This window comes from Gambusia affinis, linkage group LG16 (assembly GCF_019740435.1).
Source record: "Gambusia affinis linkage group LG16, SWU_Gaff_1.0, whole genome shotgun sequence".
Classification (NCBI taxonomy): Eukaryota; Metazoa; Chordata; class Actinopteri; order Cyprinodontiformes; family Poeciliidae; genus Gambusia; species Gambusia affinis.
This window is the reverse complement of record NC_057883.1, coordinates 13,303,650-13,329,010: the sequence shown is the minus strand read 5'-3', so window position 1 is coordinate 13,329,010 and position 25,361 is coordinate 13,303,650. Positions and strand designations below refer to the sequence as shown.

General features: G+C 37.2%; 1 protein-coding gene across 3 annotated transcripts in view; it reads right to left on the bottom strand.

Annotated features, from left to right (window-relative positions):
* Positions 1-22,467, bottom strand: part of kif6 (kinesin family member 6) — a 52,601-nt gene extending 30,134 nt beyond the window's left edge. For 2 of the 3 annotated variants that reach the window (XM_044141910.1, XM_044141911.1), the window contains exons 1-10: positions 22,301-22,467; positions 20,187-20,296; positions 18,316-18,390; positions 14,069-14,216; positions 12,678-12,787; positions 11,045-11,174; positions 7,358-7,564; positions 6,756-6,899; positions 6,162-6,248; positions 642-745 (exon numbers count right to left, since the gene is read on the bottom strand). In XM_044141910.1, the coding sequence (XP_043997845.1) occupies positions 642-745; positions 6,162-6,248; positions 6,756-6,899; positions 7,358-7,564; positions 11,045-11,174; positions 12,678-12,787; positions 14,069-14,216; positions 18,316-18,390; positions 20,187-20,296; positions 22,301-22,360 (1,175 nt within the window). In that variant the 5' untranslated portion in view covers positions 22,361-22,467. Of the gene's footprint in view, positions 1-641; positions 746-6,161; positions 6,249-6,755; positions 6,900-7,357; positions 7,565-11,044; positions 11,175-12,677; positions 12,801-14,068; positions 14,217-18,315; positions 18,391-20,186; positions 20,297-22,300 lie in introns of those variants that run through there. The other variant, XM_044141913.1, reaches the window with a different exon arrangement.
* Between the last annotated feature and the right edge of the window lie 2,894 nt (positions 22,468-25,361).

Here is a 25,361-nt window from a genome sequence, read left to right as displayed (position 1 = left end):
ACAGAAACAAATAATTCACCATTGCTGCTAAATGTGGCTACAACAGTCATTACAGGATCCCACTGTGAAGTGAACCCCTGATGGGTATAAGTAGGAGATGTGTCACCCAATTAAAGATGACATCAGAAAAAGCTGCAGAAAACACATCCATACTGAAGGGGAAATTTTCAAAATCTTCAATGAAACCTGTGGTCTCGCCCAAGACAACCAGATATGTTTAAGTTGATGAAATCTAAATTAAATCCTGATAAATATCCATCAGTAAAAGCAAAGGCCACCTATTAGGAACATTATAAATTCTTATAAATCTTATGTTTGGCTGTTCAGGTATTTGCAATTCCCAAATTTTGAAATCGAAAATTCCAGACATTTAGGACTAAGATGTCCTGATTGTTTAGCAGAACACCTGAGGCATTTTGATATCTAAATAAATATAAACTAAAACTGCTCTTAGTTAATGTTTGGTCAATTCAGTTTTTATGATATTAACCAGAATACGTAATTTCATGCTTTTTTTGTTTCACAGACAAGATACATATTTTTTGGTTAGCTTTATTTTAATGTTTTTTTTTGTCGTATTTTTGGTGCTTTTTGGAAAAGAAAAACAACAATGACATTTTTGAAAATCAGAGAAGGCATACTTTTGTATCTCCTCTGCGGTTAGTTGCTCCTGTCTCTGCTCTCCTGTCACAAGTGCCAGCTCTTCATTCAGGAACTGGATCTCTCTTCTCAAACGTGCAATAAGCTGAAAGATGCAAAAGGTACAGTGGGAGATCATAAATGACAAACAATAAGAGAGGAAAATCTAAGTCCACAAAAAAAGTCCAAAGAATACAACGTGGAGTTCATGGTCCTTTATGCAGTGTCAAAAAAAGTCACAGCATTAGTGGGAGGCTTCACATCAGATGTCCTCAAGGCAAAAAGTAACGCAACAAAGCCAGAAAGATGCTAGACTTTTCTAGCTCTGTTTGAATATTTTGGTCACACTGCAAATACAATTCTAATTCCATTTTTAGTATTATTTTTATGTGATAGGATAAGTAATGCATAAATAAAAAGTGGGAGGAAAAGTTTTGAGTTTTTTATACATGAAAAAAATCTATGCTTGCAGCTATCAGCTAGGACTCCCGCTGGACTAAAACAATTCCAAACATTTTTTTCAAGTCAGAAGAAACATTTTGGTTAATGTCAGTCCTCTTTTACCATCGACTGTCCTCTTCCTGTGAACAGTTGGTATCTTTAATAGAAGACGACTGTGTTCCACTAAATCGGCAGTGTTCCTCACACAAAAATTCTGATGAGGCTAGTTTCAGTAATAACTAATACAACGTCAAAGGTCAGACTAAGTGATCTAACAGAAACTAAACAGTGGTAATTTTAACTGATCTAAAACTAGCAAAATTCCCAGGATTGTACAGAACGAAAATACAGCTATGGTGCGGTTTTTGAGTGGGTGCCACTTCGCTCAATGATGATTATGCCCCTAATCCACCCCATATCGTATGTTTCAATACTGAATATCATGGCTTGACCGTTCCTTCACCAGAGCCGCTCCCTGCCTCTTTTTGTTAGAACCACTGCTCTGATGGTAATTCTCCCAGCTGCATCCTTAAAAATCTGACCGCCGGCTGTTGGTCAGCGGGATGGTGCAGTCTATTTCAGAGCAAAAAAATCCCACACGGGCACCACAGTACCATGGCAGACTTACATATTCTAAGACTAAAAAATGACTTAAGCCATAAAAATGATGAGGTAGTTTTGGGTTCTACTTGTACAAACTCATGTTAGGGCACCAATGCAGCACACTGCAATGATGGTATCAGCAGATGTACAGAGCCTTGCAAAAGTAGGCTCTAGAACTTTTTCACATTTTGTCTTGTCAAAAAAATAAAAAAAACTGTCACTGTGTGGCAAGCATTTTCTTCAATCCTCTTTAGTCTAGATCTGGAACATGTAAAATGTATTTTAAATGAACAAAGGTCTTTGGAAAAAAAAATACAGTTCAAACTGTGCAAGAAATCTTGGGTTACTTTCATAGGTCACCTAATTAGTAAATAAAGTCGCCTTAGCCCAGGCATTGAACATCTTTGTCAGGCCTGTTCAATTATTGGTAAGCAAAATGAAGTAGTAAGGCACAATTCACCAAGACGAAATTATTCATCCAAACTGTCAAAAAAAGTCAAATACATGCCACATGTTTTGAGTTTAGAAAGAGTGTATGTTTTTTTAGATATTCTTTAAATTTATGCCCCACCTTGTGTTAATCATTTGCATAAAATCTAAAAAATAAAAACTTTTGGTTCATAAAATCTAAAAACGATGTGGAGAAGTGCAAAGAGATTTATTACAGTTTCTAGGTACTGTAAATGTGCAGTTTTGGAACAGCTCTGCCATCACCTAAATTCTAACTATCTGGTTACCCAATTAAATGTAAAACATTAACACAGTGCTTACTTTAGATTATACCTCCTCCTCTTGTACACGCAAACCACCCACAATAAACTGTAAGCATTGCAGTATAACCACAGGTTTCACTTTAAATGCATGTATACAGCATCCCACTCCCAAAAATGTTGCTATTATAGGGGCCTCTTTTTATGAGGGGAAAGAAGGCACAATTTCCCACTACCATCTACACGTGGACAAGTTTTATCCTCCCCAAAAATAAATAAACAAGGGCTGCGCTCATTGCATCTAACAGCAGAAACACTTGACTGAACTTTCTCCAAACACATGAGGAGATGTTGCACCCACTTTCTGAAACTCTCGTGTCGGTTAGTGAGAGGAAGTTTCTGTTTGAGTCACAGGTATCTACTAATTGGCGTCATCTTTGTCTAAGGTACACAAAAGAAATGCAACAATAAGTTGTGGAGGCATCTTAGAAGAGCTAATGACTGCAGAAACTCTCCACTGGCAAACATAAACCAGCTTTTGGCCTACAACTGACCTTTGTGCCCTTAGAGAAAATTACAGCCTAATATGGTCAGGTCACTGAAGCAGACTTCATTATAAGCACAGGTCACTTTCAACACCTCATTCTTTCCCATTTCCATGAAAGACTTGCTAAATATTTTGTCTGGTCTGGTTGGTTTCCTGCTGTTCAGAAATCCATTTAGTATCCTGGCTGCAGCATAGGACTACTTAGGCAATGTGGCAAATATAATAGTGTTGTGAAAACTGCAGCTTTCAAATCAGTTACCACACTGAGCAAGTCCAACGGGGAGCTGTCAATCTAATGGTAAAGTGACATCCCGAACCTCAATAAATGACATTTTTATAATTTATAATTACACTCCAGGCTTTGCTTTATTCCAACTCACACTTACCGTATTTTCACGACCATAAGGCGCACATGAAAGTCTTAGATTTTCTTCAAAATGTGAGGTGCGCCCTATAGTGCAGTGCGCCCTGTGTGTGTTGTAAGGCGGACGTATTAGAGGACACCATGAGAACGTTAAAGGGTGAAGTGGGCGTGGATTGTGTATAAAAGAATATGCGTTATGCAGAACATTGTTGTTTTAACAACCCTAAAAATGGCGAGAAGAGACACGCATATGAAGCTCAGCTTAAACTGAAGGCCATCAGCTGCGGAACATAGAATCGTGCAAGAGAATTTAAGATTAATGAATCTATGGTTCGCAAGTGGAGGAAGCTGAAAAAGCGAGCTCCGACAGGTCAAGAAGACGCAGCTGAGGTCCGTCTTGGTGCTTCGCTTCATGAAACGGTGCCATTTTCCATCCGGACCAGGACTACGGTGGCGCAGCAACTTCCAGCGGATTATAATGAAAAGCTGGCCGCCTTCGCTCCTACTGCCGCAAACACATCGCCGACAAACACATCCAGCCCAGCCGAAGAGTGGCTGAGAGACCAGGTGGTTTTCACGCATCACCATCGCTGTTGGTCTGTGACTCCATGCGTGCCCATCTCACACCGATGTCAAAAACAAGTAAACAAATGAACTCTGAGCTTGCTGTCATTCGGGAGGCCTGACAAAGGAAATACAACCGCTGGACATCGGTGTCAACCGGCCGTTCAAAGTCAGGCTGCGAAACTGGGAGGCGATGGATGACCGATGGAGACCACAGTTTCACCAAGAGGAAGGCAGGCGACGGCGAGTTCGCATTTATATAGACTTGAAAGTGAGGTCTGGTTGGTTTGACTGATGACATTACGGTAAAACATTGATGATTGATGTTAGTACTTTGTAATTAGGACTACTTAAATAGTGGCAAAATCAGTTTTGCTTCCACTCTATTTTTAAATACACACTTGTATGCTTGTGTGTGTGTTGTTGGAACCTCAATAAATGACATTTTTATAATTTACAGTAATGGCACACAAAACTGAGACTGCGCCTTTTAGTACGGTGCGCTCTATGGTCGTGAAAATACGGTACTCATGTAGAGATGGTAAGCAGGCAGCAACAGGGGAGAAAATGCAAAAGACAAGATAAAACTTATAAACAGAGGAAGGAGGTTGAGTTTGCCTGAAGTTGTAACTCTGTCAGACCCAAATGGGAGCAGCCAGACGCTGTCACAATTACTGGGGCCAGCCGCAGACTCTTATAAAAATACCTCTCAAGAGTTTGCAAGTGGACAGCCAAATCTTAGCAGCAGGATTACAGTAGCAGTTGGTTCTGAGGAAGATCTGGGTGGAAGCATAGGACGTGGACACAGCTGTGAAGACCCATAACTCATCCCCTCAGCAAGACATTTCAACACCAGGTTGACTTTCAGCTACACTCCAGTACCATAACGTTTATGATACGTGTTCACAAGGTAAAGACTGTAAATTATACTCAGCATGTCAAAAATTGTGTTGTATAAAACAGGATCTTTTTTTTTTTTTTTCACATTTAAATTTCTAAATTAAAGGTCTACAACTTTGCAATCGCAGGAGTCATTTTTGTCAACAGTCCAGCTACAGTTACTCAATTATAGCTGTAAATGTTGTACATTTTTGACACAACAGAGAAAATTTGTTGCTATCTTTTGGGGAAAAAAAAAAATTCTAGGTTTAGATGAAGAAAGTTAAGAAAAACATCCCACCTTTACAACCCTTTAAAACTCAACTGTTTTTATCATCTCAAAAATATTACTGGTGCTATTGGTATTGTTCTATTGTTGGAATTTAATTAAAATATTAAAAAATTATTGCAGTTGTTAAAAAAAGTTAGTATTTCTATGTCTCACTACATTACCTGGTTCTTTATTACTATTAGCCAAAGTTACTAAGACCTATTGTGAAAGCTTGAAAAAGCAACTTGTTGCTCCGTTGCTGCCTGTTGCAGAACCCAGTTTTCTACATCTCCAAACTCAAAGTTCCTAACTTTGTAAGGCTTTGCTTAAGTATATATACAAAATCTGAGTATGAATTTTAGATCATCCCAAAATACAGGTGAATTGATAGATCACTTCTATGTGTCTTATTTAAAAAAGAGCATATTTTTGGGTTGGTATAATGACTTTTTTAATATACTGTGTTGTTTATCATGTTGACAGAAGGACAGGGAGACTTTTCATGCTGTACTTTATTTTTCTCATATTTATTCAGAACTAGAAAAGACCAAAATCAAGTTAATTATTTTTCAAATCCTTCAAGAGGGAGTAAAGAAACCTGGTAAAATTAAATACAGAGGGCTTAAGGTTGCAACATTATAGGTATATAAAATTAAATAAATCAACAAATGCAAAGAAAAGCTAAAACTGTGACATTGTCATTGAGCTTTAAAGGGGCTGGTTAAAGTCCCTTAAATCCAGTTGATGATCTTTTCCATGAAACTTGGCAGATAAATATATGCACATTTTCCTACTGAAATGTTTCCTCTAAAAATGTGATGTATTTGTATAAAATATACTAACAACAATTTGTTAAAAGTAAACAGGATAGACAGAAAATGCAAACAGGACATGTGAGCTGTCTAAATACCATAAGATAGATAGATATTCCTGTCGTCTAAGATGTGAAAATTCCTGCAGTGAGAGTGATTAACACTGGAAATATAATTTCATTCCAAAATCTAACAACATTTAGGTTTTGTAACACTTAGAGTCAATATCAAGGTTTTGACGACCCACTTTAGAATGGTCAAGATTGTGTGGTTCGTGGGCTAGCTAAAGTGTTGTTTCAAACAAAGCGCAACATGATTCTGACAGTCTCACCAGTGTAGGATCCAATTCTTCGTTCAATATGGCCTCGTTCTTGATGAGAGCCACACGCTGAGCAAAGCGGCAAGTAGAGATCGACTCCTGGTAAAAACAATTTTAAAAATCAGTTGCTATTTCTCTGGAGGACAATAAGGGAGAAAATAAAAAAACACTCTTGTAATGATTTGATAATAATCACTTTTTCAAAATAAGCTCAGCCTTCCATGGTGAACTGCCTGGCATAAAATCTTGCTGTAGATATTCTTTTACATCTCTTACCTAAGCTTGATTGTTTTGTTTTTTCTTTAAAATAGAGCCTGGTAAAGCATAGGCTATGTAAGGTGTTAAAAACGAAAAGTACTCGCAATGTGCTGTTGAATTTTTTCTACATATACCAAATATTTTTTAAATACCTGTGATGAACCTAAAGATTTGGTGTGACTGGAGGCACATGACCATTCTGACAATTCAAAATGAACTTAGACATCAGAAAGTAAATTGATTTCTTATTTTTCTTCCTATTTCTTTTTACCCCTTAACATTTTTTAAATTTTCTAATGGTTTAACAGAATATGGTGTCCGAACAGGGTTATGGATGCCGATACTTACATCTAGATTCCGTTGGTCGACCGCCATGGTGGCGATCATGGTGGTCATGCAGTTGCCCCCAAGGCTGTCCCTCAGCACTGATGTTAACATGGAGTTTCTGTATGGAATATGGGAACGATTCTTCTCTGACAATGCTATTATCACCTGAGGAAAAAAAACAGAAAATGAACCACTTCTTTGATACACAGGAGTGTTTACAACCAGTCAATCAGGAAAAGTTTAGACAATCTGAAGATAGGTACAAAAACAACCAGAAAACAAAAATGGTTCTTACTATCTCTTTCAAATGCTTCTTTGCAGAAACACACATCGATTACTTCAGTTTGCAACACAATCCAACAACATAATTTGGTTAAACAATTATAAATGTGTAGATGATTTCCAAAAAGAGCACCAGATGGAATAAGTGGTTGTGTGAGAGGAATAGTGTTATCAGATCATTTTGACATTATGATGCAATGTTTTAGGTCATATTTTGCCTCTTTTTATTCTGTAAACACAACTTAAGACCTTTTTCATAATTTATTGTTGTCACTCTTTATCACTAACAAATTATTTTCTGAAGAGATGAAAACAATTGTTAAAAATCAGGATGAGTATACCTGCTCTAGATAGTGGAGTGACAGGTTGATGTACTTTGCCTCAGTGAGCAGCTGCCCATGCAGGCCCGTCTTACTGACTCGATCTGACCCAGCCAGGTCCACCAAGTGCAGTTTGGACCTGCGCAGGGTAGCCGAGCCGGGTTCACGCCTGCACAGATGTATGGTGAAAACACAGTGCGAACGAGTGGAGGCCTGGTTCATGGGGGTCTGAGAAAGACAAGAACCAAGCACAAAAAGATAGTTTTGATAGTTCTTGTTTGTCCCTCTTAGCCCTTAGGAAAGCCTCAAACATGTGGACCAACACAACGTACACAGATAATGGTGGATTATGGATGGTCTTAGGAGAGAGACAGAAATAGAGTATGACTCACTTTCTACATGAAAACATCTTTAACCAAAAGAGGATGGGTGACTCCCGAGACCCACGCTAAGAGGAAAAACAGATGGAATCTACACTACATTGTATTTTCTTATCCTGGGCCACTTCAACAACTTAGATGGAAAAGCACATGCCTCTAGATTTATGTTATTATGATGTTGTGATTAAGAAAGACTTTGCAGAAGAAATAGCTTTTTCTTTCTCTGCTAAAAAAAATCTGATAAATTCACACATGACATCTCAGGTCCCTTAATTTGGAAAAAAATGTTTCTCTTAGCCTTAAGTAGTTGACATAAATATGCCAACACCTGCTTGTAAGGGTCACAGCAGGTCATGAGAGACATTTCTCTATCTTAACCTGCAGATGTCCTCCCTTTCCTCAGACCAAATTCCCTTCACTCTGCACTTGTCCAGAGGGTATCCCTAGAGAAATGTGAGACAGCCTTTGGAGTTTAGAAAAGGATCCCTTTCTGTATTTAAAAGGCATGACTCTAAGGTCATGAACAGGGACAGAGAGAAATTCTCAGGAAAGAATTTTAGTTTGTGTACTACTAGAGTTCTGTGGATTACCATGATTTGAGCCGTAAAGAAAAATCCTGTTAAAAAGCACTAAAAGGCCATGTTGGCTTCAATCTAAAACCATGTAAAAATGTGTTTTAAAACTGAAAGATAAATATATGCCTATATTAACATACCTATTAACATTCACATTGCACTATGTCCAGCGATCCAAACTAATTGAAAAACCTGTGCCCCCTTTCACCTGTGGTGGAGCTGCACCAAGAACTACTGAAGGAAACAACACTAAACCTCTGAAGAAGATCACAAAATGTAAACCAAAAGGGAGTAGCGTCAGATTTTAGTGCTTGTAGGATTTCTCCAAAATCCAAAAATAAATTATTGGTTTGGACATCGCCTATTAACTGTTGCAGCTAGTGGCGTGCTCCTGTGCATCAATACATTGAATTATGAACACAAAGCCATGCTGTTCCAATGTTGGATGAGCAGGAATTTGTCACAAAAATAGCAGTAGGGCCCTTATTTCTTACCCAATTTCTATAAAATATGGCTTAAATCAAAGCAGAGAAAATTGCTGTTCTTTTGATATGTAAAATATGTATTCTCCTTAGATATAAATCTATAAACAGTTTGGTTTCTGTCAGTTCTGTCAAGATTAAAGAGAGAACTAAACTCTTTTATATTGGCCAATAATTGCATTTTACAAAATTGCAACAGTAAAATGAGTTTATTAAAATGTAACCATCTATAGCTCCTGTACTTTGTGAAATATTTCATCCTATTTTGATAATTTTATTACAAACAAACAGCGGCAGTTACTCAGGTTTTTGTCATTTATTCACGTTTTTTAAATTACAGCAATATTAATTTTCCCTCTGCGTCACAGCATAATCTACACTTTAATGTAGATTATGTTAAAGTTGTATGTCTGAATTGTTCACCATATTTTGAAAGTAACACAAATAATAATTTAAAAAAAAAAAGATAATCTACATTTTATTAAACACAGAAACAAAAAAAAAATATTCTGGTATTTTTAGCAAGGGTTAGAAGATTGAATCGCATATGATCTTAAATTATTTAAATGTGTAACCAAGCTAATTTAAGTAGATAAAATGTTATGTCTTTTTGCATTCGACAGTTAATAGTCTAACATCTACCAGCTGCTTCCTGCAGACAACTCACCATTTGCTCCGATCTCTAACTATTTTGTTCTTTTCACCAAGATAAAATTGGTTAATAACAAGACTTGGTCAATGGGAATGCATTGTTCATAATGGATGAGAGTGTGCACTATAATAGTCTAATTTTCATATTACTAGAAATGATAGGGTTCTAGTATAAGGAGGCTATGCAAGTGTAGCAGATTATAAAACCAAAGATGATGCAGAAGGTGTCATACAACTATGATTTTACAAGCTAGAAACTACAATCATAAATGCACCCGGCATTGCAGTTATACTGCTCTGCTTGGACCACCAGCTGTTCTGACCACACACAGTGCTGAAAGGGAACATCACAAAAGGACATTCTGGTGACTAAAAGTGAAACGCATAAAAAGGTTACACAAGTATGCAATTCTGATTTAGACAGGCTGCAATGCACTCATTTCTACAGGTTCAATAGAAGTTAGAGTTCACTGCAAGGAGAAAACCAGCTTTGAACACATTTGGACAACAAAGTGAGTCAGAAAAGACCAGATGAGACAAAAAATATATATATATACAAAAACATTGATAGAAGGGTGAGGAGTTTAAAACGTGTTTTTTTAAGTCCAATAAAGTTCTCAAACTGAGTGAGCTAATGGTCCTCTGAGTTTTGCATGAATGGATGTGTCATCTTTTATCCACATGGCTGGGATCATGAGAAGAAAGAAGGCATTGCTGTTAACAAACTTCTCTCTGCCAGAGATAAATGAACAATAATAAGTGCTCTTTGTTTGTTTCACTCTGGGGGACTTCTAGAGATGGAATTCCAGAGAGAACAAGCAAGTGAATGTCGCTATGTGGGTGGACGATTGTGGGGTCTCCCCAAGGCAAAGCTCGTTTCCGTTTTTTAAGCTGTTTCCAAGAAAATACCCCTTCTAGGTTTACAGAATTGAACCCAGAAGGGTGTCATCTGGGTGGAACAGAACAAATGGATTACCGTACATTAAATCGAACACAGTTTACATTTCCCCTTAATAAAGAACTAAGGTTCTATCACATTTCTGAGTCGTGCTTTTGTTTCATGGAAGAATCCCAACCACATCTAAAATTGACGTCAATGTCTACCAGTCTGTGTCTGAAACCTTACCATCTGGGTCACTTTTACTGTCATCTATTTACCAGCAAGCCAGTGACAAGAGTAAACAAGGTGAAATTGGCTTTTTTCCCCTCCAACATCTCATGAATGTCATGCTGAAAATCTAAGGCTGAGCCACCACACATCTTGTCATCAGCGAGGGGAGTTTGGGCATGTGAAGAAAAGGCACCACATTATAAACATAAATTACAGAGAGAAAGCTGAGTTTTACTGGGCAAAGGAACTGATAAAAAGCCCCACTGTGGACTAAAATTATGTTTTAGAAGGGTACTAAGGTAGCTTTTTAGTATGTATATTGCATTTTAGGAACAACAACAATAACTCCTTATGCCAATTACCCTGGAAGTGGCCAGTGGAATTTTTGCTCATGGTTTACAGTCTTGACTAGAATCACTGTCTAAATTGTGTGTGTTTGTGTTTGTGTGTGCGTGCGTGTGCGTGCGTGTGTGCGTGCGTGCGTGTATGTATGTTTCCCTTTTTCTTACTTCAGCAATCATACGATTGGTGTCACCCAGGAAAAGCAGATTGAGAGCCTCCTCTACATTACCAGACTGCTGCACAGACAAATTCTTGAGATGGATGTTCTGTTCTGTATCTTCCATAATCATCACTTTCCTGAAAAAAAAAAAATAGCAAAATGATTTTTTAAAAGACAATTATAAATTACATCATGCAACATTAAAATCTGAAGTCATGAATAAAATGTTGTAATGTGCAAAAGCTGGTGATGATTTCTCAGCAGAGACAGGGAAAATGGCCAAAGTTAGCAAGACGGATGGAGGTAAATGTCCTAGTCAAAGACCACACCTAAATCCAAACGACTATCTGTTTTGAAAGTTAGTTTAGGAAAACAAATGGGCAAAAATTTTATTCTCTCTACTCAAAAGCTTTGCAGCTGAATCTACAACAAACACTTTGGAAATCACATGTGAATTTTATGCCATTTTAAAATTATGCTCTACTTTGTTTTTGACTACCATATAAAATTTTAATATTACATTGACGTTTCTATGTGAAAAAATTACAGTACAAGAAATAAGAATACTCTTGAAAGGCATTGTATATGATTACAACCTGGCATTTTAAATAAAAATGTCAGAGCTGCACACATTTATTGAAAGACTTCATACATCAAAATTTAACACAAAACTAAAAGCACAATGTTAAATGTGCCAGTTATGTCATGCATTTACCTCCCATGGCCTTAGCGTCACTCAGCACTGAATCCAAACAGTCTGCACTGCAGACTTGTCTCACATGTGATTTATCTATCTGGGTGTTCATAACTTGATAACAGACAGGGCCAGATCTTAAAAACAAACACGTGATTGTTTCTCGCCCACATCAGGCGATTTGAAACACAGATGGGACTAAATTACTCCCGTGATCCTACCACATAATTTCTATCCAGCCACCGGTGATGTGAGAGTGCAACTACTTGACTGACTTGTCAAACAGGAGGAATGATTGGAGAACACATGCAGATAATTATGTTAACATGTGTAGGTAATTCAAGTGGTCTGATAAAACAATATTAATCTTATTGTCATTCAGAGCTGCGTCCTGGCAGATTAATTTCCCGCAACGACCAAGCCAACCTTACATATAATTTGATTATTGGGCTTTTGTGAAAAAATGATATAAACATGGAATGAATGAGGGTAATTTGCAGACTTTTAGGAATCCAGATGATGGAAAGATGAGTGCGTAATGAAAACAGATGGAAAGTCAAATGTAAAGCAATAGCAAATAGTGCAAAACTTTCAGAAAGAAAGGAGACCATTCATCATCGGGAGTGAAGGAAAGATGGAGACAGACGTAAAATGGAGCAAATGTCACTGCCACTGCCTCTTCATGATTCAGCAAGTATGGCCACAGCATGGTTCACAACGGGCACTGGCTATTTCCAAAAGACTGTGATTTGTGGGTACTTAAAACCTTGACTTCTAGTCCAGAAGTGACTTAAAATGAAGTGGTACATGAAAAATACATACTACAACACTGAAACTCATATATCAGTTAATGTAAAATCTAAAAGCCTGACTCAATAGTTTATTTTTTTCTCTAAGAATGTATATTTACAAAGGCAAACAAAAAACATTTGAGAGAAAAACTGACGGTAGGTCCTCCAGTCGCGACGCCTCAGATTGGGAATCCAGAAGGTCATATCCCACCTCGTTGTAAATTTCCAGGTAGGAAATGTGCACGGTGTACTTCATACTGCTCTCCTGTGAAGCAAAACTATATAAATTGAGACAGGATAGGAGTACAAACCATCAGATTTTATTACTATTTATCTATTAGTGGATTGTAATCTATGTTACATTTAGCAAGAAAAAAAAAGTATTCTTACAAACATGTATCAATCAATACTTTCATCAAACTTACATTCTGCTAGAACGCACAGGGTACTTTCCTTAACTTCTAAAAAGTAACATTTAGGTTCAAAGTAACCTTTAACTTCAGTGAAAGTTCTAGAAAGTAACCTGTAAGTTCCAAAAAGTAAGTTCCAGAAAGTTACATACCAGTTCCAGAAAATTCCATAAAAATTTCAGAGAGATGTCATAAAGTAATCTGTTAAACAAATTACAGAAAGTAGCCTCTAAAATACAGAAAGCAACACATGTTCTGGAAAGCAGTGTGTACATTACAAAAATCAACTTGCAAGGACCAGAGATTATTCTGTATGTTCCAAAATGAACCATATCAGTTCTAGAAAAATTCCAATAAGTTTCTTGTAAGTTGATTACACCAACCTGCAAGTTTGAGAAAGCCACCTGTGTACTTTTTCTGAAAACTACACTACAAGTTCAGTTTGAATTACTTATAAGTAAACTGTAAAATATGCCTTCAAGGTCTGCAAAAGTAGCCAAAATAATAACAGGAATGGCACAGGTTTTATCATCCATCCATCCATTTTCTATACACCCTTTGTCCCTAATGGGGTCGGGAGGGTTGCTGGTTCCTATCCCCAGCTAACGTTCTGGGCGAGAGGCGGGTTTCACCCTGGACAGGTCGCCAGTCTGTCGCAGGGCAACACAGAAAACAGACAGGACAAACAACCATTCACACACACACTCACACCTAGGGAGAATTTAGAGAGACCAATTAACCTGACAACAATTAACCTGACAGTCATGTTTTTGGACTGTGGGAGGAACCCAGAGGACCCGGAGAGAACCCACGCATGCACAGGGGGAACATGCAAACCCCATGCAGACCTTCTTGCTGCAAGGCAACAGCTCTACCAACTGCGCCACTGTGCAGCCAAGGTTTTATCATATACTGCTAAAAAAACAACTAATTAAGCTATATTTGTTTTATAAGAAAAAAACTTCATTGTCCATAGAAATGGAAATTTGGTTTAGATAATCTGTGAGACACCTTTCAGTAAAAACAACACATATCACACAACATTATAAACATTCATCATAACAACAATCTATCCATGCATCTTTCCAAATTATTTAGGGAATCTGTACAAGAAAATAAGAGGTGCCTGCTCTAACCTGGTTGAAGCGTTCGTACAGGTAGGACAGGGTGCGAGGTATAATACCACGATCTGCATAGCGCTCAGCTCCTCCAGTGATGGTGAATGTTTTCCCACTTCCCGTCTGACCATAAGCAAATATGGTGCCATTGTAGCCAGCCAATACACTGCACAGAACAGATCATGAGCAACAAGAAGGCCTCAAAGCAATTTTTTCTGCAGATTTATTACATTCACAGTTAGAATATGAGCAAATGCACAAAACTGTTGGAGAACTAAGTTTTCAAATAAAAAGTTGTGCTTAAATGAATACTTCTAAGGTTTTATTGATCGCTAAATCATCTGATCCTAAATACATGAATACATCATCAAGTATGCAAGTTATATTTCATTAATCTAACACAAAAAACTTTAAAAGACGAGCAAAATTGTACAAGTAACCAGATTTACTTGAGCTGAACTATAGAAGCTGATATTATAGAAATCCTCCTTTTATTTCAATAATTTTCAAAAGAGTTTGTTCACTAGCAAGTTAGTCCTTATAAGCAATCTTTGTTTAAATTTCTGAAACTATCCTGAAGCCAATAAGAGTCTTTGTGAACAAAACGTGACAAGTAAAATCCTCATTAAAGCATGCCAGTGAATTCAGTGCTGAAATGGCAGCAGATATCTGCTGGTGAGGGTGGAATGCTTTGGAGAATGACTGACAGTAGGAGCCCAAACCCTCATGACTAGGCTGGATCTGCTGTATTTGGGTTTGGCGTGGAGATGGTCTTCTACACGTGTACAGAATGATTGAGACCAGTTTTTCTCTTAAACGACGAATCTATTGTGAGATGTGAGATTAAAAGTGGTCGAAACTGCAATTATATATATGTGTGTGTGTGTATATATATATATATATATATATATATATGTGTGTGTGTGTGTGTGTGTGTGTGTGTGTGTGTATATATATATGTATATATCTTGCTGTTTCTTACATTAAACAGCAGCAGGAAAACAGGCAGCTATAATAGAGCATCTGTCCACTCAAAAAAATTATACCCCGCTTGACTGACTTTGATGGCCATTGGGCATTAGTACAATCGAGTCTGAGTCATGGTGGTGATTGGCAGCGGGGAGAAAAGACGCAAGCTCAGTGTTTAGCTTAAAGTCAGTACTAATGATGCGGGCTGGGCCGTGCCACTGAGGTTTGGGCATTTCCCAGCTCTTGTTCCTGTTTACACCTCAGCTTTCCTGGCTACTGAACAGAAATGTCTGAACTTCAGCTGCAGGTCTCACTGCCTTGTGAAATGGGATCACACAATACAGACATTTGGTCTGTGCTGTCAGCTCAATATCATCAGACTGGCTCCTCTTCACCAACAACTGAACTGGTTTATTTTACACCACAGCGAGACAGAAACGAAGCACATATTTGTGGAGAGGAAAGAAAATATATGGCTTTCCTAATTTCATACAAATTTAAATACCAGTAATTAAAACAGTATTCAGTCCTCTTAATTTTTTGATACCCCAAAATAAAGTCCAGCTGACTTAAGAAATCCCTTAGTGCAGAGACAATTGAGCACAAAATCATTTCTCCTGTGAAGGACTTAGAGGTTTGTTAGATGAGACCCAAATACATGTGTAGCTTTCAAGCCAAGGGCAAAGTGCAGCAGAAAACTAAAACAGCACATGACCCTGAGCACAACACCCACACCAAACAAGATGGTGTCGAAAGTGTCAACCTGTGTAGACGCTTTTTTTCAACAGGGACACTGAGCTGGTTAGACTTGAATGTGGTTGGAGGTAAATACAGGGCAACCCTGGAACAAAAAAAAAAAATGTTGTTCAACTTTTCAGTGTCTAGACAAGCAAGGCTTGTGACAAGCAGATGACCTGGCAATAAAATCATCAATAACCGTGGAAACTTCACACTGGACTTCCAAGCATCATGGATTCTGTCCCTCTCTACTCTTCCTCCAGACTCTGAGATCTTAGTTTCCAAATAAAATGCAAGCTTTACTTTTCTCTGTAAACAGGCCTTTGGACCACTGAGCAACAGTCCACGTCTTGTTATCCTTAGCCAAGATAAGACGCTTGTAGCCTATGTGTGGGATTCATCTCTGCATACTGGCACTAGATGCACTGATTAGTTTAACTATTATGAAAATCCCCAAAATTCTTTATGAATTTTGCTTGATGATACTCTCGAGGTCAGTGGTTAGTCCAACTGCTAACCGCAATTTCTACCACACTTTTTCTTTTCTCTCAACTTTCTGTGAATATTCTAGGACATATCATTCTCTGAACAGCCAGCTTCTTTGGCCATGGCATTTTCAGAGTTTGTATAAGGTGGATCTCTCTTGAGGATACAAGGAGCTAACGATAGACTAAGATATGTCTGATTAGGGAAACAGGCTGGTCATGCCTCGACTGAGTGATTAGACTACAGACAGAAGGCTCATTTCAAAGACTTGAACATGACAAGATTTTAATTAATGTGGAAAGATGCTGCCTGCTGGTGACTACTAATTTTTATTCTGATGTATACCAGCTGCCACACCAAAATGAGGAGCATTGAAACTGATAGCTTTGGATGGAAATGTGATACCTTAAAGGTCAGACACATCAGACTAATTAGTCAACCATTGTTTATATGTCTCCAAATAGCTAAGAAAATCCAAAGTACTTGTGGGATTCCACAAATAGGTCCCAGTGTAATAACGTCAGTTGGGTGGAATGTGGAGAAGATGGTACAGCAAATCTGAAGTGTAGACAAGCTTTGCTGGGGACAAAGCAAGGAATAACCATGAGAAAAAAACTTTTGATTTCAGGAAATTCTAAGTCTTTTCCAGATTGTCTTGACTTAATTCAAAAGTAAAACTTAAAGTGTCACTGACACAATATAACCACTTAAATGATTTAAAAAGACGAACTACTGTGCTTTCATTCTGTGTACACAAAAACATTTAATAATAAATAATTCTCACAGAATACCATCAATGCAGAGTGGGGCTGTTTTCACCTGTAGTAACTGGGTCAAACGCCAGCATCATCTTATGATGTATTCAAGGTGAGTCAAACTATAATCAAGTAAGGCTGACTACACAAAAGTCGAGGAAATTGTGAGCGATTTCAGCAAAAATTTGAGAAATGTATTTGTAGCTTGGGATGAAGAAGCTAGATAGAGTTTTTAAGAAGAGGGAGCGGGTTCTACTAAACAACTGCAACCTCAGTTGTTAAGTAGTTTCAACATGTTTAGTATGAGATTAAATTAATGAAAAGATCATTTTTTGGGAGACTTTTTACACATGTATTGTAACAATGTCTACGAATTTCCGTGTGTCTGTGTGTTTGTAAATCAGATTTAGGGATAAAGTTATGTACAATACAAATGGTGATAGAAACACACGCTAAGATAACATATAAACCAAGTTAACTGACCACAAACAGTAAAATTGAAAGTGCTGCTGAAAGATAAAATCCAACCGGATAACAAAAACAATACGTTAAAGTAAATAAAGTGGACAAACACAGGCACTAACAGGACTATCATGGAGGGAACACATCTAATGACATCAATGTGGCCCCCTGGGACAGCAGATGGCAGCCATGAATAATGATAAGGCACTATGCAAAAATAAAAACACATTAAATCTAGGTGCTAAAACAACTGACAAATTTGAACAGTGCAGAAGGTAAAACAGGACTGTTACAAAAGATCGATAAGGAAACCAAAACTGGAGCAGACTAAAAATAAAGAACCAGGAAATAAAACCAAGCTCTAAATAAAACAACCAACAGACCATATCAGTAGATGGCAAACAAAACTGTGTTTATCTCATCACTTCCCTTTTCTAAAATAAAAACTAGGATGGCAGATTAGAAAATAATACAGCATCAAAGGAGTATATTCATCTCACGTGTACATTTACTGTAAGCCTATGTATTAAATACAGACTACAGCTTTGTGGCTTGAAAACGCTTTCACTCTCATGATGGCACAGTGTGCCATCTTGCCTGCCAGCTCCATCCCACTTAGTGGTTTAAGTGCTTAAAATGTGCCAAACATCACAGACACCCTCCATTTCCATCTTAAAGAAAACTGAGCTTTACTAACTTCCTGTCAACAAGGCTGGCTGAATCTGTGTGGCCTCACATTAGTCTGGGGGTGTACAATGCACAAATAAGATCTTTTCCATCATTCGTGTCATATAAAATTTCAAAAAAGCTAAGAATTTAGGCAAACATCAACATGTTGTTGTTGTTTTGTTTTACCTTTCTGCAACTGGTTTGGCAATTTCTTCAAATATTACTTCTTGTTTAATGTGCTGTTCAAACACTTTTTGGAACCTGGAGAGAAATGGGAAACAACACAGTATTGCCATGACACATTTAATGAAGCAGGCTAAGAACAGTCCAAAAAAAAAAATGTTTATTTGGAACATCCACAGCTGATTGTTAAATATTTAAGGTCTTAAATAGATGAGGATTATCTAAGTGGTTCTGTTCTGTAAAACAAACAAAGCTGCATCGTGTTTAAGCCCACAGAAAGATGAGGAGTAATGTGAGCAGAATCCACCCAAGGAACGTTGTTAAAAGTGGAAACTTTATTGCTATAAGGGCACAGGGGAACCTCTGCATGCTATTATAAGACCATGTGGTTTTCAGAGGCTCTGAGTGTCCACTGCTGTCTGACTTTCTGACTGTGAATTTAAGGTTTGGAAGCGTGGCACGGGCCCTGCACAGAGGGTATATGAGGCTGCAGCTGAGCATTAAACAGATGTTCTGGCTCTTCACTGACAGGACTTGTGGATGAATTATTCATGGGGAAAAAGTTCAAATGCAGCCACATGAGCCAGGTCTGAGTGTTGGCTTTCCTTATTGTAGCTTTTTACACTTAGATCATCTGGCATATTTGTTCCTCATATATAAAATTAGTCATGTTTTGTTTTGTCTTGGGGTTTTTTTGCGCAAATTTGATACTTAGACTGGTCACAGCTTAGTCTTAGTTTAAATCACTGTTAGCCTAATTAAATAAAAACACTACTCTAATATCATTGTCCAGGATAACACCAGCAGAATGTAGTTCCATCTCCGATAATCTGCTTATATCCTCGATGATTCCAGAATTATTACTGCATCTTGGTTATTTTCAATCATTGAATTGTGTGTCTCTGAGAGAAGCTGTAATAGTTTTAAATCTTCCACCTGGTGCCCACAAGTATTACAGAAAAACTGTTTTAAGCTGGGTTTCACCTGAAATACTGCAGGTAGGTAATTCTTTTGTAGGCTTAACCTGCATAGCTCAATAATATTTAATTGCATGTCCTTGTCAAAGCCAGTCTTTTTTTTGGTTTTTTGTAATGATTATGGAAAAAGTTAATTTATGACAAGCTGTGTTCAGTGTTCTACAAAGCAAAACAGCAAAGTCTTTCATAATTTCCATTCCAGGGAAGTGTTTTATCACACCACAGGACTATAAAGACTATAAAATACAAGATCACATGTGGAGTTCCCCAAGGTTCCTTCCTCAGGCGACTTTAATTCAGAATCTTTATTCTACTTTTATCTCAGATAACTAGAGAATTAGTACGTCTTCTTGCACATACATGCTGACAATGCACAACTTTACAGTTATGTGTCAGAAGTTGCAGTTCATTACATTCACTGAGTGTTTTTAAAATTGCAAAGAGTGAATGAGTGTATGTCTGTACTCAGTTAATCAATAGCAACGACAGCAACAGCATTGAGAGAGAAAATGTTTTCCTGTACAGGACACTAGAAAAGTGGTGCACATTCTTTATTTAATAGCAAGTTAGATTAAATATTATTTACAGCAGCCTTTCAATAAAGACTAAAGATTAATTCATCAGTTCACTTTCATTATGTCTAAAATTTGGATTTTATCGTTTTTCTTCAAATGTCATGCATACATTTTTTAACAGTACTCTTTTTTTGTCTTCATTTCTTTTTGATGCCATTGTCTCTGTTCTTTTATTTTTCAGTAAAGGACCTTGCATTAGCTTGTGTATAAATGGTGCTATATAAACAAACATGCTTTGCCTTCCCAAGTATCATTGACAAACACAAGCAAATAGGTATTTTTATTTATTCTTTGCAACAAACACCGATGTAAATGAATGTACCTAAACTTGTAGCTTTCCCTCTTGTGATTAACAACGCCATCAGCCAGGTCCCTGGGCACCAAAAACTCCAGAGAGGCACCCGTTTCCTTCTCGTGGTTCACAGAGTACACCTGAGGGAGGCAACATAAACACAGGCACATAACTTCTAAAAGTGGCAACTATAGGCAGAAAATATACCAAAAAATTACATTTTAGGAAGCATTTAAGAGCAGTCAAATAAACATTCATGTACTGGTCTGCTATATATTTTACAGATTTTTTTGCTGTAATTGTATGTGGAGTCATACTCGCAATCCAACTTCAGCATAAAGTCTATACATCGTCTTTAGTTAGAAATATAGGTTTGGACATTTGTGGTTTGAGCATTGAAAAAGCCCAGAAATGAAAAGAAGGCAGTTTATGGTGCAAGAATCCTGTGGAAAGCAAAAAAACTAAAGATGCAATCAGGATCAGTGCACTGAGAATGCAGGCTCTGCAGATTCAAGCCAAAGACAGGCCCCAAGGGAGACAAAGAAAATTGTAGAACATTAAACCAATATCGACTGAGCTCTAGCACTGGAGGCCATTTACGTGGGGTTGGCTGGGGTCCTCTAAACACCCATGTTCTCTGTTTTTGAGCCTCTGGCATATGTTTCCAATGGACACTGATGTAATTAGCACTCTCCAGGGCTGGAGGAATAAAAAAAAAAGATATGGTCCCAGTGATTAGATTGGTTTTCCACTGTCACCCTGTTTGTTGCTTTGCCCTCCTCATCAACGCTGTTTTTTTCCAGAGATGTGTGCCAAACCCTGAAAAAGCCCCTAGGGGGGAGCTGTGCTCTTTCATTTTAGTGGATATTGTCAGGTAGCAGTAAAGCACCACGAAACTACGTCGGATTGTTTTTTAGAAAAAAACAAAACAAAAAAAAAAACAGGGGCTCTGTTCAGAAAAGCTCTTCAATAAGATGAAATTACAGTTTTAGCTCTGCATCCTATAAGGACCTATGTCTACATGTAAAATGTGGAGCAAATGTTCTCACAGGAGCCAAAACTTCTTATAAAATTTACAGTAACGTGATCTTGCTCACTTTGCGAAAATATTTCAACTTTTTTCTTTGATACAGCTTTTTGATGGCACCCTGAACGTGGACTATTGGAAAAAACAATAGCTTAAAAAATGACAAAACATGATGTTTACATATGTAAGCTTTAACATTGCCAAAGCAAAAAAATAATAATTTGACTAGATAAATAGTTTCTGATACAAATAATTTTGTTTTATTTTGCTGTAGACTGCAATAATCTAAATTAGCAGAAGTGTGCAGCTCAAATATATAAATGTGGGCATAACAAATCTAAAAAAAAAAAACAGTTAAAATTTTTTGGTTGACAATGTACCGTACATATGAGTCAAAACATAAGAATATGTCAGAGGCAATGTAGAGTTTTTTTTAAATAATTAAGTCAATTTTCCATAAAGGAGAATAAGCCATTTTCTTTCATTTGTAGTACAAACCTGTCCCAACAAGATAAGGCAACAAAAGCTTCCAGGAGAGAACCTGTATCGGATTGAGGACCTGTATTGCATTGTAGTTGTAGTTAATAAAATAAAAACAACATTCAAATTTGATAACTACATAGAACATTTCAACATGTTCTATGTAGTTAGTGTTTTAGATTTGGACTTTATAGCCTGAACTGTTTTTATAACATGCAAGTTATAGCAAGAAGTGCACATGAAATGTGTCACTGAAAACAATCTGAAATAACTGCATTCCTTCCAGGTGTGCCAGAGCTCGAAAGGCTCTGAGACTCTTTTGTGCATACCTGTTCACCCGAATAATTTATTAGGACACTTTATGGAAAGGAGCCATCACCATTAAAGTTATAACTGACAAATCAAGGTAACAAAATCTTCGGTGCAAAAAAATGTCGTTGTTAAGAAGAGAATTAAACATATATGTAAACATTTGCATATTTTGACACCTGGTGTTTTCTATGCATAGTCTAGCTTCTCTGAATAAAGACTAGACTGTATGTATTCGCTAAACGAATACATACTTCATCTAATCTTAATACCAAATAACTTCTATTTTCAATGGCATACATTTGAATGCCGAGAATTGTGGTCTTACCGCCGCAGTTTTATTCGTGGGCTTAATTCGACCGAATATCTGTATCGTTTGTTTAACCATTTTCTACTATAAAACTAAACTTTTTAGGCCAGCCTCAATTTACATAGAAGCTAACCTTCACAACCAGGGCTAAGCTGGTAGGGGTATGGTGTATCTGGTTGCTAGGTGACGGTGGTCACCTCAAAGATCGTCTATCAACGACAAGATGTTTCACCGTGACATAAAATGTGTTACAAAACATCCAAAAGAATTCATGTTTTTTATATAAAAACATTATACAAAATGTTTTTATATAAACATATAATATTTTTATATAAAAACATTATATGATTCAAAAGGTCACCATAGGTTCAGTGACTCATTCGGAGGAATTATTGACAAAAGTATTTTCAGTGCTGCAGGCACACCCTGCATATTAGAGGTTTCTTAGAACGAAATGAGTTCCTGCCACACCTGCCTGGTTAAGAAAGGCAAGTATTTGAGAAAACTAATCTGGCAAATAATATGTATCCGGTTCAAAATTCAAATAGATTTTTGAAATCTATCAAAAATCTAGCAAAAGTCCTGGAAAAAAGGATTCACACTTTCTTCTGTGACGTCTGTATGATGGTATCTACTAAGTACTCAGATTTTGGAAACTGATTTGTTTGCTAATATATTTTAATGTCCAGGACAAAAAAATATACAAATTGTTGATTTATTTATTTTTTATCTGTGTGAGCAATTTTTTTGTAAAAATGTGACAAAGCCACTGTTTTACCATAATCTATAGGTTACAGAATATCCCAAATGAAAATATTAGAAAAAAACTTCCCATTTACTGGCATGTCTATGCTCCTACCAGGGCATAAACAGATAGAAACTCTGAAAAGAAGGTGTGACTGCAGGAGCAGACACAGATGAGTGATGAGTAACAAGTGGTAATTAGGTGATCAAGAGACATGATAATGTTGAGAAATGAAATATGGGGGCAAAGCTCTTTAAAGGCAAACTGTTCAGTGGAAAATGAATAAAAGCAACAAATCATTTTAACCTGGAACAGAACAAGGAATAAACTTGTGACTTTATCTCAGAGAAGTGCTTACAAGCCAAATATTTTCACTAGTTTACGAAACTGAGAAAAGTTTATAAAATATTGCTTTTTAATACATGAGAATGCCAGAGAAAAGAATTAGGCTTGGTGTGTGAAGGAATATTCCTTAAACATCAATGTGTGTTTTACAATGTTTTGTGGTGCACAACAGTTGACTGTAGATTTTCTGAGAACCACTGCATGCAGTTCACCTGAAAGAGCTACACAGAGCACACTAGCTTGACCGGCTCTGACGGTCATTGAGACAGTGCTCTGGAGCCATGCATGAAACTGCAAAAAAATAAAAAATAAAAAAATAAAAAAACTGTGTTTGCAGAGGCTTGAAACTTGCTAGCTTCAATGGAGACAACTCAACTTACAGTTCTAAATATAGACTTAGAGCTGTTACTTTTTAGGAATACGGTATACACATTACAGGATGTTGCAGACCAAATACCTTGTTCAAGGTTTCAGAAGCCCGAAGTAGAATTTCATTTGCAGGCACACTTCCAAATCAGAAAGGGAAATATTTTTGAAGCATGGATTAATTATACACATAGTGACATGTTTATTCTGTCTAAGTGTATTAATTTTCATGACTATAGATCATGAAAACCCAATATTTTAAGGCATGTCCAAAGAGCATTGCTGAAGCACACATCTGTTGATAGGGTGCTGTATTCAAGCATACTTTTGAAAAGATAATGGGAAGGAAAAATTATGTTTAAATAAACAAAGTTGCTTTTTAAATTGGTCCCATGTATTCATTTTGTCTAACTAACTCAATTTTGGGTTTTGTATTAGTTGTAAGCTATTTTATTCAAAATGACTAGGACAAACTCTTGATGTATGTCTCTCCTTTTGTAATGACTCTTCTCAGTCAGTGTACCCATCTGTGGAATTCTTGAAGTTCATAGAAGATATGACTGGGGCCACTATGGACCAGTTCCAGTTCCCTGAAGTCACCCATTCTTGAGACCTGAGATGGTCCTCACTCATAATAAAAGTTGCTTGGAAGATGGCCCTGTGCAGGTTGCATTTCCTGTAGTAATTCAAAGAGTGCAACACAGGAGCTGTTGTTTATCTTCTTCACAATCAATATTTAGTCTGTCTCATACGCATCTGTCACTATTTTTGATTGGTTCATCTACAAAGCAGAAAAGGAACAGACTGCAACAAACAATTAGGTCTGCAGAGAAGATCTCTGAGAGGGAATATCCCTCCATCTGGGATTTTAACAGATCTTGGGTCAGGAAATGGGTTGCTAATATATATGTCTCTGTGCAAGATAATAAAATCTAAACCATTAGTGGAACCACTGTAAATATGTCAAAGTATTTTCATGTCTTAAGACTCAAAGTCTGGGCAGGAACCCATTATGTTACTCTATAGTGTAGGCATAAACCAATACATAGATGATTGAAGAGCTTTTGAAACCTAGACGTTACCATCTGTCTGGGCACAGGGTGCAGCCACTTGTTTTAAAGTAGATCTTGCATAGAGCTAAATGTGATTCCTGGATCAAAAGTTGCATGCAGTAAACACCAACCAAAGCTGGAATGGGCCTTTTTGGGAGCTGCGAACTCCATTTTTAATATCCTGTTTTGGTCTATGTGTTATCTTGAGCTTAAGCTGACATAGCTGTGGTTTCTCCCCAAAAGAACAACCACGGTTTGAGTCTGACTCTTTTTTTTTTTTTTTTTTTTTTTTACTCTCACACAGCTGAAACTTTCTTTCTCTTTTTGTCTGTCTAAAAAAACTCAGTTTGCATGCATGCAAGGTAAATTCTTTCTAGTAGAAGAAATATTTTTCTCGCTTTTTTTAGCAATGATTTCCCACAGTTCATGTGCTCATCTTTGCGTTTTTATTTTCCACTTCCTGTTGTGGGTTCACAAGGAGATCAAATGGCAGTGAGACATAGAAAGTTGTCACAAGGCGATTGTTGCAGTACCTGGAGAATCTGCAAGCACATCCACTGAAATGCATGCA